The following is a 13,243-nucleotide window of genomic DNA, read 5'->3' as shown; positions in this document are numbered from 1 at the left end:
AGACCTTTCGCATGACATGGTGCTCCATCTGGGTTAGAGGACTACAAGGTCAATGTCCCCAAGAGAGGGGAACTCCTGGGGTCACACCAACCGATGCCTCCGCTGCAGGGATTCTTGTATGCTCCACAGAAAAGGTGCTCTAGAGACACACCGAACTGGAATGTGGGTGTGTGTTCTCATTTTAGGGGGTGTTCTTAGGATGGCTCCTCCACACACAAGAGAAAGCCAAGGCAGGAGCAGCCAGGGTGGTGGCAGTGGGGCCCGGCGGGATTTTGCAAGAGACATATTTTGTACTCAGGAGGTTTCCTGGGCATTGCTTCTCTCCCAGGTAAGTTGCTGCTCATCCCCATGGAGGATGAACTGTTCTGTGAATGTTTTTAAAACCCGAGATGCATCAAATCCATTTGAAGGGAGCATATTGAGTTGTAATCTATCATCCATTTTACTGAAACATTACTTCCTGGGCACTATGAGAGAGAACCCGGCTGTAATTTTTTTTTTAAATGGAAAATGTTGTTGGGAAATGAAATTAAGCTGGAGAAAAGTCCAATAGTTTGAAGTCAGAGCCGTGTCACCTATCCTCTGAGGGTTCCCATTCACCTCATTAACCCACGGCTGCCCCTCCTCTGCGACCTAAGAGGAGGGGATCTGTGTGCCCTCCCTGTCTGATGCACCTTCCCTCACTGGATCAAATCCCCTCTTGGTGCAGCAGCCAGTCCGGGGCAGGGGCACTGTGGATGGTGCTGTAAGTGCCAGAAGGAAGGAGAGTGAAGACCACAGATATCCTCAGCAGGCATGTGCCGCATGTCCATGGTCCCTGTCCTTAGATCCTCACAACACTGCACTCTCTTCTGGAGGCCCAAAGAGGCCACATCACTGGCCCAAAGTCACACAGCAGGATGTGGGGGAGCTGGGGTTTGGGCTCTGGGGAGGCACACTCCAGAGTCATGCTGCTAAGTCCTCTCCTGTGCCTCCCTTGGGGAGCAACAGAAATCCTTTCTCCTCTGTTGCCATGCCTAGGCTTTGTGTCTTGTGGAAATCCCTGAATGATGTAAGCTCTGGCTTCCTGGCTAGATGTGGTGGGTCTAGACTAGTGGTTCTCAACCAGGTGCGATTCTGGTCTCCAGGGATCATTTGGTGATGTCTGAAGACATTTTTAGTTATCAAAATTTAGAGGGACCTGGGAAGGTACCCCTGCCTCACTAGGAGGTGCTACTGGCATCCAGTGGGTAGAGGTCAGGGATGCTGCTGAACACCCCATGATGCCCAGGACAGCCCTGGCATCAAAGAAGTATCTGGCATAGAATGTCAGTGGTGCTGAGGTCTAGTGAACAGTTCTAGAAAGAAGAACCAATAGTTCTGCTCCGGTCAGACCCATCCAGAGACCTGCAGACAGGTCTTGGCCCCACGTTCAAAGCGAGACACAGGCTAACTAGATCTCCCTTAGAGAAAGCGGCATGCCACAGGAGACAGGGGAAGGCACCATAGAGTTGTCTGTCTGGGGAAAAGAAGAGGGGAGCTGGTCTCCAGGAAGTCAGGCCCAGTGTCTGCAATCCACAGAGGTTCCTGGGAGTAGAGGACAGCCTCCTGGATGGCAGAAAGAAGAACTGGGAGCAGCAGTAGAGGCCAGAGCAAATCATGCTTCAGCTCAGTGTAAGGACAAATGGGAGGAAACAGGGGCGAACTGTCCACAGGGCCCCCTCTTCACTGGGTCGTGCAAGATGCTGAGTGATGGTGAGGCATGGGGGACCCTGTGTGGTTCCTGCAACTGAGGATGCTGGGGGCTGCTGGCAGCTGGGATCTGTTCTTTTCCTGGGTCTCTCTCTCTCTGTCTCTCTCTTTCACACACACACACACACACACACACACACACACACACACACACACACAAACACCCTGCACAGATTCTGCTTCCCAGATTCAATGAAAGCTTCCATATCCACCTTCTAATAACCATCAAAGTTCCTTTTCTATTGTCAACTTCTCAACTAGTTAACCCCCTTTAGATGCAAAGTTGTGGAGTTTTTATTTTCCCTCCAGTGTACAACACTGATTGGGTAATACATATTTTCCTTCTTTCTGGCTAACACATATGGGGAGTGCTGCAGCTAGAGCAAGCTGGCTTGGGAGACGCACAGCCCAAGGATAGTGTATTGCAACCTTGGCTGGCTCGAGGATCTGGAGATCTAGGAGAGTACACGAAAAGCCTCACAGCACCTGGCCTAACAGTGGAAGAGCCCCTGAGCCATAGGACAGGTATGCCCACCTGGCTGGACACAGAGCATGCTACCTGCTCCTTGTGCAGGTGGCAGGTGACCTTGCTGTTGACCTGGGTGTTCGGGCTGAGGATGCCTGGGGGTTGGGCTGTCTTGCATTCAGTGGCAGTGAATCAGGATGTGGGGAGCTGGGGTTTGGGGAAGATGATGCTTCCCTCTGTCTTCTCTCACCTTCTCTTTAGGGCCTCCTGGGGGTTGGAAGCCTGGGATAAAGGGTTTAATTATGTGATTTAGAAATCGAGTGGGAGAGAGTCTTTCACACCCTTTGGGTTCTGAGTTGAATCCAAAAGAATTCGAGGGTGGAGAGGAAAAGCGTGCAGCCTCCTGTTCACTAAATCTGGCAAGTTCACTCTTGTACCTCACAACACACCCTGCAGAAGAACATGTGACCAAGAGAGGCTGCCACTGCTAAAGGCCACTGGGCCCTGCCTTGCTCTTCAAAGTCCCACCACACACCTGCCAATCAGGCTTACCTGGTGATCACATAGGGTGCGAAGCACACAAGGAAGGTCCCTATGAAGGTGCTGATCTTCTTGGTGGCTCGCTGTCGCCTCCGCTTCTGCTCCTCCAGACAGCGTTCGCGCACACTGCAGGTGAGAGAGGAGAGAAGGTGAACTACAGGGCACCCTTGCTAGGTCAGGATGAGGCACTATTTACTAACACAGGCAGCAGTTTCTAGTGTGAGAACTTGACTATGGAGTTGGAAAGACCCAGGGTCAATTCTTGGCTGTAGATATTTTGGGCAAGCAGTATAACATTGCTAAGCCTCAAGGTCCTCGTGTGTAAAATAATAATATGCATTATATATTTTAGTGTATTACACATAATGTAATAAGATGCTACAAGAGGCTGTTTTGAGAATTAAATGCATAAAGCACAGAGACGCATGGAATGCATTCCATGCGTAAAGCACACAAAGCCACCAGCACAGTGCCCAAGTCAGTACAAAGAAACGTTAAACATTACCTCTTATTATTACTGATATCATTCACTGACCATCTGCTATGGGCTGGCTCCAGAGTGCCCCACTCTCTAAGTAGTATCTCGAATTATTATCTTTACCACAATCAATCCTGGCAGATGTGTTTTATCTGCAAGACAACTTTTTACCTGCCCTGGTTTACAGTGAAAACCGTGAGCTTGGCTAGGCGTGGTGGCTCACACCTGTAATTCCAGCACTTTGGGAGGCCGAGGTAGGTGGATCACCTGAGGTCAGGAGTTCAAGACCAGCCTGGCCAACACGGTGAAACCTCGTCTCTACCAAAAATACAAAAATTAGCAGGGCGTGGTGGTGGGCTCCTGTAATCCCAGCTACTTGGGAGGCTGAGACAGGGGAATTACTTGAACCCAGGAGGCAGAAGTTGCAGTGAGCTGAGACTGCGTCATTGCACTTCAGCCTGGGCAAGAACAGCGAAAGTTTGTCGAAGAAGAAGAAGAAGAAGAAGGAGAAGGAGGAGGAGGAGGAGGAGGAGGAGGAGGAGGAGGAGGAGGGGAGGAGGAGGAGGAGGAAGGAGGAGGAGGGAAGAAGAAGGAGAAGAGGAGGAGGAGAAGAAGAAAAGAAGAAGAGGAGGAGGAGGAGGAGGAAGAGGAAGGAGGAGGAGGGAAGAAGAAGAAGAGGAGGAGGAGGAGGAGAAGGAGAAGAAGAAGAAGGAGGAGGAGGAGGAGGAAGAAGAAGAGGAGGAGGAGAAGAAGGAGGAGGAGAAGGAGGAAGAAGAAGAAGAACAAGAAACAAGGAAGAAGGAGGAGGAGGAGGAGAAAGCATGAGCTCTGTGAGGCCAAATGATTTGCTTACGTGGAGGCAGGATTTGAACCCATGTGTGTGACTCAAAGCTTTTTCACCTGGGGCAGCCTGGACTCCAGTCATACAGTTTGTGGCATGAGGCTTCCTTTCCTCCACGTCTTCAACCCTACTTCTTCCATCCACAGCCTCACCTCTGCCTGGAGCTACAGACACCACATGATGGGGTCATTGAAGGAGGAGTCATTTGGTTCCTCCAGGGACCAAGCTTGAAGAATCTAAGACACTCCCAAGTCCCCAAGGAATCAGGGACATAGCTTCAAAGATGGAATTAAGAGCCACCTATGCCTCTAACTGTAACCCTGTTTCTGCTCTACTCTGCTGTGGGTCCTTTCCAGAGGATCAAAAATGAACAGGAAAGAAGACTGTGGACATAGTTGCCCAGGAAGTGAAGATAACTTAGCAGTGCCAGGCCTGAGCTGCAGTGGTCTGGCTCCAAAAATAGGCCAGTCTGTTCAAAAAATGCAAGCAGTGGAGAGAGGTTCATGTACATCGCTAATGCCAGGGCAGCCTTCCCTGCCTGCCAGGAGACTCATGATTTTGATACTTAATCAAAACTCCTCTTAACTATATTTCCTATCACAGATGGACAATTTCATATTAGTTTAGACTGAAGCCTCCTAAAATTCTTCAAAGATTTTTTCCCCCTGACTTCTGCATTTCCAGGAATTTAAAGAGTTAAGAACCAGAGTTGGGCTTGGTACAAACAGATTTTGTCCTGGCTGAAAGTGTATTACTCATGACTAATATTACTAATTAATTTCTAGAAATTAATATTAATTAACCCACATTTCTTGAGTCTATAATATGTATGCCATACTAGAAACTGTGATGGGAGATTATTCATTTATTTAAAACTCACAACATGTATGTGAGTGAGGGATTGATATCATCACGGTCCCCATTTTTCAGATGAGAAGATATAAACCACAGAAGAGTTAAGTAACTGGCCCAAGATCACACAGTTGGAAAATGGTGACTGTAGGGTGACCAATTGTTCCAGTTGATCTGGTACTGTTCCTGAACAGTTTGCAGGAGACTATCCAAGTTTTAAAAGGGAAAGGCCTAGATCTGAGAATCCCTCCTCTACCTCAGGCAAACCAGGATGGTTGGTCACTCTAGGTGATGGCAGGACCTGAACCCAGACCTTCTGACTCTGGGGCCATGTGCACTACCTCCAAAACCACAGAGCTCCCCCACTGCAGAAGTTCTCTTTCTGCCCCATGCATTCGACAGAAACAGCTGTAACCAGAAACTGTGTCAAAGGTGTAGTAAGAATGAATCAAGAGTCAGGAGGTCTGAGGCGGAGATCTGATGCTCGTGCTGGCTCTGTGACCCTCTCTGGGCCTCCAGGGGCCTGGTGGACATGGTTTCCTAACCCGTGGAGCACAAAGGGTGTCTATACAGTGGGTACTGTGCCTGGGGCTGACATCCACATGGGCCTGGTCATGCCTCTGCTCTGGGACAGACCAGCTAGATCCCACAGTCATGTATAGTATGAAAGGTCAGCTCATCCACGCACCCCAGATCACAGATGGGGAAACTGAGGCTCAAAAGAAAGAGTGATTTGTCCACTCAGGGAGTGCAGTTCATGTGGGGCTAGCACCCAGTCACTGACTCCTAGTCCGGTGCTCCTAGTCGGGAGCCACATCACTCCTTTCCTGAAATCTTTTGAAAGAAAGTGATAAATCCATCTCCTCTGTTTGGGGCTCTCCTGCTTTCCAGGTGAGAACAGGGAGGTGGCAAGAGGTGAGCAAGGCAGAGCAGCCCCCAGGCTCTGAGGGAAACATCACGGCCCTCTTGCTTCTTATTAGGATTATTACTTAAGCACAGTATGAGAACAGCTCATCCGCTCCCAGAACAACATCACTTTGCGCTTGCTGTCATTTTTTCCCCCTCCATAGCTTTGCAAAACTGAGCTCCTTGAAATCTTGCAGCCCTGTGAGCTGTTATTTTACTTATCTTCAGATGAGAACACTGAGGACTGGGAAGTTTACAACATGCCCAAGTTTACACAGCAAGTTCAGGACAGAGGCAGACCTCCTCCCAGTTCTCCTGAGTGGTTCTGGGTTGACTCCCTGAGACCCCACTGCCTGCCGTAGAATCACTGAGAGGTGGGCACTCGCAAACATCCCAGGGCCTGGTGGTGATACCCGGGGTCCTCAGACCTGCAGGCAGGATCTGTGGTGCAGAGGGGGTGAGACTCAAAGCTCTCCCGAGGCAACCCAGTCAGGTACATTCAGCCAGAGTGCGAGCATGTGTGTCGGTGTGGCTGAGTGGGGGAGGGGGGAGGTCCCGAGGCTGTGACACAACAGTTTCCTTGAGACCAAAGGAGACAGGCCCTCCAGCATTGTGACATGTGGGGTTGAAGAGATGTTCCCCAATGGCTCCAGTCCTAGGGCAGAGGGGATGGCACCTTTCGGGAATATCTGAAAAGTCAATCAATGAGGTGATCTCAGCTAAAACCTTCCATCCACAGGCACCTCCCTGCTCTCCACAAGAGGCCTGGGTCCTGAAAGATCCCTAGACCACGGGAGTCCAGCTAGAGCCCACGCTCTGAGTATTTGGGGAGTGACTCAGATTGGTTTTTCTGGCTTTTAAGGCAAGGGAACAAGCTGACTAACGGAGGGCAAGAGCCCTGAGTTTGGGGTCAGGACACCGGCATAAGCAGTCTGGCCCTCAAATCCAGCAAGAGGGACCCCTGCTCTGGGCCCTGCACATTAAGAGTCCCACATCCCTCCCCATATGATAAAGAGTTCATAGGGGTAAGTGGATGTGCCTACCCACAGCCCCCACCTTCTATTTCAAACCAAGCTCTAAATGCCTAAGACATGGAATTCTTTGCCCAAATGCCCTCATCCTGCCTGCAAGATGTGTGTGGGCATCTCCCCTGGTCCCATCCTCCTGAGGGTAGACTGTGCCACCTGTGTGCCCAGCTAGACGCCTGAGAGGTGGTATTTGTGAGCAACACACGTGCATGGAATGTGGGTGTGCAACCTGCAATATGCACCTGTGCAAGGGAGGCCCCTCGTGGTACTGGGTAGAGCTGGGGTGGTAGGCAAGACAGGTGGGCCAGCTCGGCTCTCCCAGCACATATGAGGCTGATCCCCAAGGAGCCTGAGAATTCTAAACGTGAACCCAGCCTTGCCGGTCATTATAAAGGTATATTCACCGAGGTAGGAGGGCAGAACACATTTCATGTAACAGTTTGTAAGCTTAATGTAGAATGTCTAAGTCTATATGCACAGCTGGTAAGCCTCAATTTGCACTATTTGCTCCATCCGTAACTCTTAGGGGCAGACCTGATTGTGAGTCTTAGCTTGAGACACTTTCTAGATTTGTTGAATTAGGAGAGTGCTTCTCTTCTTGAAAATTGGGTCTCTCATTTTCTCATCTATAAAGTCTAGGGCACAGTGTAGTTTCTGTCTGCTGAGCCACAATTCTGACACCCTCCAGAGTCAGCTACTCAGCCAACATCTGCAGGCTTTGCTCACAGGACACGGAGGACATGCTGGGGGACCCAGCAGAGCCTGGGGAGCCTCAGAGGAAGCTCCAGTTAGGTTTGGCACTGCTTCCCTTTTGAGACCTCATCATCAACATTCTGTTTCTGTTAAATCACTAAGCCAAGCCAGTGAGTCAGGGAAAAGCAAGGTCCCTGCAACCACGGCCTGGGGCCCACCTGCTCTGCCATGTCTGGGAGCACAAGGGAGAGGGGCTGCCTCTAACTAGTCCCCAGCTGTGATTTGGGAGAAGTGAATGCTGCTCATTCAGGTGGAGCACCAGGTGTCTAACAAACATTAGAAACTCCAAACTTCTTCAGAAATGTAACTGAAGAAATCAACACAGAAAGGCAGGAGTAGGGAATGCTTCCCAGGGCCAGGGTCCCAGACTGAATTAAGAAGAGAGGGTCCTGGGTATTTTGGAGGTGGTTGAAGCAAAGGGGTGAGGACTGCTCCTTATCATACCAAACATCCTGCAGGTAGAGCAGACACCACCAGGGAGCTTCCTGACAAAGACAAACACCACCCTGGGTCCTCAAAACAGATCCTTTGTAATTAAGTCCCAGGAGGCTATCAGTGTGGAGGCTGACAAAACTTCCAGTGAACAAAGACTCCAGCTTCTGCCCCAGCTGTCCAGAGGGAGAAGCCGTCTCCCACTGCCCAAGACCAGCACTCCCAGGTCCTATAGGCTCTCAGCACTGAATGGCCCCAGGAGGCTTACTGCCTGAGACTGGTGGTGCCTGGGGCAGCCCCTGAGCTAGCTCTGTACTTGCTCATTTGTAGGGAGGAAGAGTTTAGTGCTGCCAAGATAGAAGCTGGTGGACTGGCTGTCAGGGTCTCTTGCGGACTGACCATCCCCTCCTGTGTTGTCCCTTCCACATGCTTGGTGGAGATCAGCCCCTCAGAGAAGGACAAATTGTCTTCACTGAAGGGGCAGTGCTATCAGGTCTGCCACTATTCCATGACCTCAGGGAGCATTAGACCGGGGGGCCTGTTGGCACTGGCCGATGGCAACCCCGGCTCCAGAAGTCTTTCCTCTCTCCAACATGACTGGGCTTGGAGGGTCCTGGGGTGCTGGGAGCAGGGGCTCCTCAAAGCGGCCTGGGGCTAAGAAGAGATCAGGGTGCTCCCAGAGGAGTGGAGGGGAGATCAAAGGGGAGCAGAGTAGCTGCCTCCACTCCAGAGATCCCAGGACTCTCTCTGCAGTGTCTGGCCTGGCATCAGCCAGGGGGATTTGCAGGAGTGGAGCTGGCCCTAATCCCAAATAGGCTGAACAGGAACCACGGCCCCTTCTCTTCTGGAAGTTGGAGGAAGAGTGGGAATGCAGTTTGTACTGCTCTAAATAAGAACTGGTTCCACTCCCAGCCCAACCCTCCTCCGCTGTTAGACTCATGGTGAGAGGGCCCGCTCTAGGAGTCCTCAGTCTCGGGAGTTAAACGATATTGCCCTACATCTTCTAAGAGCAGTCCCAGCCCAAGTGCTAAGGATGCACCCTCTAAGGAAGACCCTCTCAGCCCCGAGTCATGGAAAGGGCAATAGCTCTGCAATTGTGGCTGCAAATATTTCCTTGAAGGACACTGAACCATGCAGAGACATGTGCTGTGAGAGCCAGTGTATGTCTTTGTGGCAGAATGCACACATGCCACTCTTGTAAACCTGTGTACACGTGGCCAGCTGTCTGGTACATATACAGTTTATGTGTGAACACATGAGATTGTGTGTGGAGCTCCCACATTTATATGTCCTGGTATCTATGAACTCTCAGTCACTCACATGTACATTCTGTTCCTGAATCTGTGGGGATTCTGTGGCTGGAAGATTGGTCCAGTGTGCAATCAGGAATGGCTGTGCTCAAGGGGACAATGAACACGTGCACACTTGCCCTTCAATGTGCCAGTACCGTGAAGGTCAAGGACTGCTTGTTACTGCTCTCGTGCAGGAAATACTCAGAATGCTCAGCCTGATACCTCCAGTCTGTCCCCTTTAATCCTGGTGTGGAACATATCCACCAGAGGATACAGCTTCCTCTGCCCCGAGGCTCCCCTGGGTTCCCAGGTTCTCTCATATGGAGGGGCCTTGCTGACCCTGTCGGAGCTCTCTGCCTGCCTCACCTGCCATACCATCTGGACCCCAGCACTCCCTTATATAGGGTCCCAGGACACAGAGGGGGAGCCTGCCTTCCCCTGGCACAACAGGATGTAAAATAGCAGAGTCTAGACGCTGCCAGCTGTTTCCCTCCTCGATTTCCTATTCTCCTGGGGAAAGCCGAGGTGAGCTCAGGACAGCGCAGCTAAGAGTTTCCTCCTTCTCTCTCTGACAGACTCCTGCGGATGGCAGGGGTTGCCAGAGGGTACCCATGCTTGCCCAGCTCCATCTGCCCTCCTGAGAGCAGCAGCCAATGTGAGGACAGAGGTAGGGGCAGATTCAGCCCCAGGAGCCTTGGGGTAACACTCCTTCTGCAGGAGCCTCTAGGCACCAAGTCCGGCTGACACTGGACAGTGCTCTCCGGGGAGGGCAGGAAGAGCCCCCGCCCCACCCCTCAGGGCCCACCACAGGGAAGGATGCAGCTCGAGTCCATCAGAATTCGCGCGCGCGCGCGCACACACACACACACACACACACACACACACACACACACACAGTCAGGAGACAGAGGCAGCGCCACACACCCGAGAAGGGAAAGACTCAGAGAAGCGACACACTTGGGTCTGAAGAGCTCTTAAGGAGCTCCCTAAGCCTCGAGGCCGCCCTCTCAGGGCCAGAATCAAACACTTTGAAGGTCTTTAACGGGAACAAAGACCACGGACTTCCCATGTGCCATTTAAAGTGAAAGCTACAAACACAGAAAATGAGCATGAAGAAGCCCAACAGAGTTTTAACTGTCTGTGATTCTTACCCTGATGTTTCGACAAACGATGTATAGATGGGCTCACCCACGTTTTTTGAGGCCCTGGTTTGCTGATAACCTAAGCACCTCCTTAAGCCCCACAGCTGGGCCGCTCTCCCCACCCTCGTGTTCTCAGAAGAAACAGAGGCTGAGTGGAAAAGAGCCCCTGGGGCTAGGGACCTCCCACTCCCACCGAGATCCCGCGCAGCTGTTCCCAGAGCCCTAGCGGGGCTCGGCTTACCTAGGGTGCAGGTCCACGAGCAGCACGAGCGTCTGCATGGTGATCACGTCGATGCGCTTGCAATGGAAGCGGGCCACCTTGAGCACCTTGAGGTACGTGCAACAGAGCACAACGAAGGAGAGCAGGAAGCTGAGAGCGTGGAAGGCGCCAGTGAAGACAGCGAAGCGCAGGCGCTCGTCCGGCCGCCGGCTGCACAGAGTGCACGAGGCGTACAGCTGGTGGAAGCCGAGCCAGGACAAGGCGAGCGCGGTGGCTGGGAAGGTGAGCGCGTGCAGCCACGTGTAGGCCACCATGAGCGCCGCGTCGCGGAGGCGCATCTTGGCCCGGTAGCTCAGCGGGAAGACCACGGCCACCCAGCGGTCGATGCTGAGTGCGGCCATGCTGAGCATGGAGTTGGCCGCCAGGAAGGTGTCGAGGAAGGCAGCCAGGCGGCACAGGCGGTCGCCCGCCGGCTGCCGCTGCGCCACGACGCCGGCCAGCGTGAGCGGCATGTTGACCACGGTGCACAGCAGGTTCCCGCACGTGAGGTTCAGGGTGAAGAGCGCCGGCGCCTGGCGGCGGATGTCCGCGCTGTGCAGCAGGCAGAGCAGCACCAGCGCGTTGGACAGCAGCGAGACGCCCATCGTGCCCACCAGCAGCCCCACCAGGCCCGCGTCCCACGAGTTCATGGTGCGCGCCCCCCGCCGGCGCTCAGGGCCCGCAACCCGGCGCCGCCATAGCGCAGCCCGCGGCCGGCTCAGCCCCTCGGCGCCGCCGCCGCCCGGCGACCCCCGGCCCCAGCCGCCATGGCTCCCCGGAGGGCGCGCGGCCACCCTGGAGCCTCGGGCAGCCTCCCGGGCAGGCGTCTGGGCGCGCAGCCACCCCGGAGCCCCGTGCCGCCTCCCGTGCAGGCACCTGGCGCGCAGCAGTGAACCCCGGCCCCCCTCGCTGCACCTCTGGGCCAGCGACTGAGCGCGCGGCGGAACCCGAAGCCTTTAGTGCCCGGGATCCTGGGTTGCAGGCACCTGCGCCCCCGCTCCGCCTCTGCCTCTGCTTCCTCCCGCTCTCACCCCATCCCCGCGAGCTCTGTCTCCGTTCCGCTCCGCGCACCCTCCCGCTCTCTTGCTTTCTCTCTTCCTCCCTCTCTGCTCTCTCGCTCGCGCTCTCTCTCTGCTCTCCCCTCCACCTCTCTCCCTCTCCCCGCCCCCCACGCTGTTCTCTCCGTCTGTCTCTCCCACCCCCAATTTTCTCCCCGCTCTCGTTCTTCCCCCTCCTCTTCTCTCTGTCTCTGGAATCTGGCTGCTTCTATCACAGAAATCCCCACTGGTGCACACACAGACACACTCGCGCACACACACTCACACTTACAGGCTCGGAGGGAACCAGCCCTGAAGGCTCTGGTGCAGGGTGATTGGCTCACTGTCGCTCCCTTCCCCCATCATCCTCCATCCCCCCGTGTGTGTCAAAGACAGGCTGAGTCAAGGAAATCTCTCTGAGAAAAGGAAGGGATGCCTGGACACCTTCACGCCCCAGTGCCACCTGTCCCCGCCTGCATGCCATCCTGGCAGACCTCGACATGAGTGTCCCAGCCTGCCTGTCCCAAGAACAGCTGCTACACGACTGGGGTTACTCGATTCGCAGTACCTTCTTCCCCTCGCCCTACAGCCAGAGCTTCCACTGTATCCTGAACCTGCTGCAGGGACCCCGAGGCTCTCTGTAACATCCCTTGGGCATCTCTCCAGCCGGGAGAGGCCTTTATCTGACCCTGACTGCTCCCACGTGGGCATGCCAGGCTGTCCACAACCAGCCTAGATAGCAGCCCTGGTGTGGTGGATACTCTGCTGTCCTGCTCCAAGTTCCAGCAGCTGCCTTCTGCAGCCCTGAAGCCACACACCCATCTGCCCTGAGACTGGTGAGGCAGCACATTCTAGTTTATGAGGGACCTGCCTGACATAACGTGCCAGAACTCTTCAGAAAATGGGGAGGGTGCCAGCTGGCAGGCTTGGTCCAGGCCACAGAGACCCTGGACACAGGGTACCCCTGCCTACCGTCAGGAAAATGTGCAGGGACTGTGGCCCTTCTGTTCTCAACCAAGACTCTGTGGGGAAGGGGTGGGGATGGACAGACAGGGGCAGCTCTCAGAGCCCCTGCAGCCCCCTTCAACTCTGTGAGACACTGCCCTGCAGTGACCCCCTGCACCATGTCAGCAACCTCAGGTCCCTGTCCTGGACACAGACAGCCCTATCCTGGAGCCTCCCAGTGTGGCCAGTGGTGACTAGATATTCCTGGACCTCAAGCCACTAGATAAAGTAAGCCAAGCAAGGATGTGGTTGACTCTACCCCCTGAAGGTAGGGACCTCATTATACTTAAGTGTCTCCCTCACATAGTATCAAGCACATTGTAGACGCTGTACTGTGCCATTTTGCTTTGCTGTAAAGGAATACCTGAGATTGGGTAATTGATGAAGAAAAGAGGTTAAACTGGCTCATGATTCTGCATGGTGTGCAATCATGGCTCCAACATCTGCTCAGCTTCTGACGAGGACCTCAGGAAGCTTCTAA

General features: G+C 53.7%; 1 protein-coding gene across 1 annotated transcript in view; it reads right to left on the bottom strand.

Annotated features, from left to right (window-relative positions):
• Positions 1 to 12,251, bottom strand: part of GPR26 (G protein-coupled receptor 26) — a 29,925-nt gene extending 17,674 nt beyond the window's left edge. The window contains exons 1-2 of the mRNA XM_007964324.3: positions 10,703 to 12,251; positions 2,750 to 2,863 (exon numbers count right to left, since the gene is read on the bottom strand). Of these exons, the coding sequence (XP_007962515.1) occupies positions 2,750 to 2,863; positions 10,703 to 11,370 (782 nt within the window). The 5' untranslated portion in view covers positions 11,371 to 12,251. The remainder of the gene's footprint in view (positions 1 to 2,749; positions 2,864 to 10,702) is intronic.
• Between the last annotated feature and the right edge of the window lie 992 nt (positions 12,252 to 13,243).

This window comes from Chlorocebus sabaeus, chromosome 9, assembly GCF_047675955.1.
Source record: "Chlorocebus sabaeus isolate Y175 chromosome 9, mChlSab1.0.hap1, whole genome shotgun sequence".
NCBI classification, from domain to species: domain Eukaryota; kingdom Metazoa; phylum Chordata; class Mammalia; order Primates; family Cercopithecidae; genus Chlorocebus; species Chlorocebus sabaeus.
The sequence above is the reverse complement of the archived record's forward strand: the minus strand, read 5'-3'. Positions and strand labels throughout refer to the sequence as shown.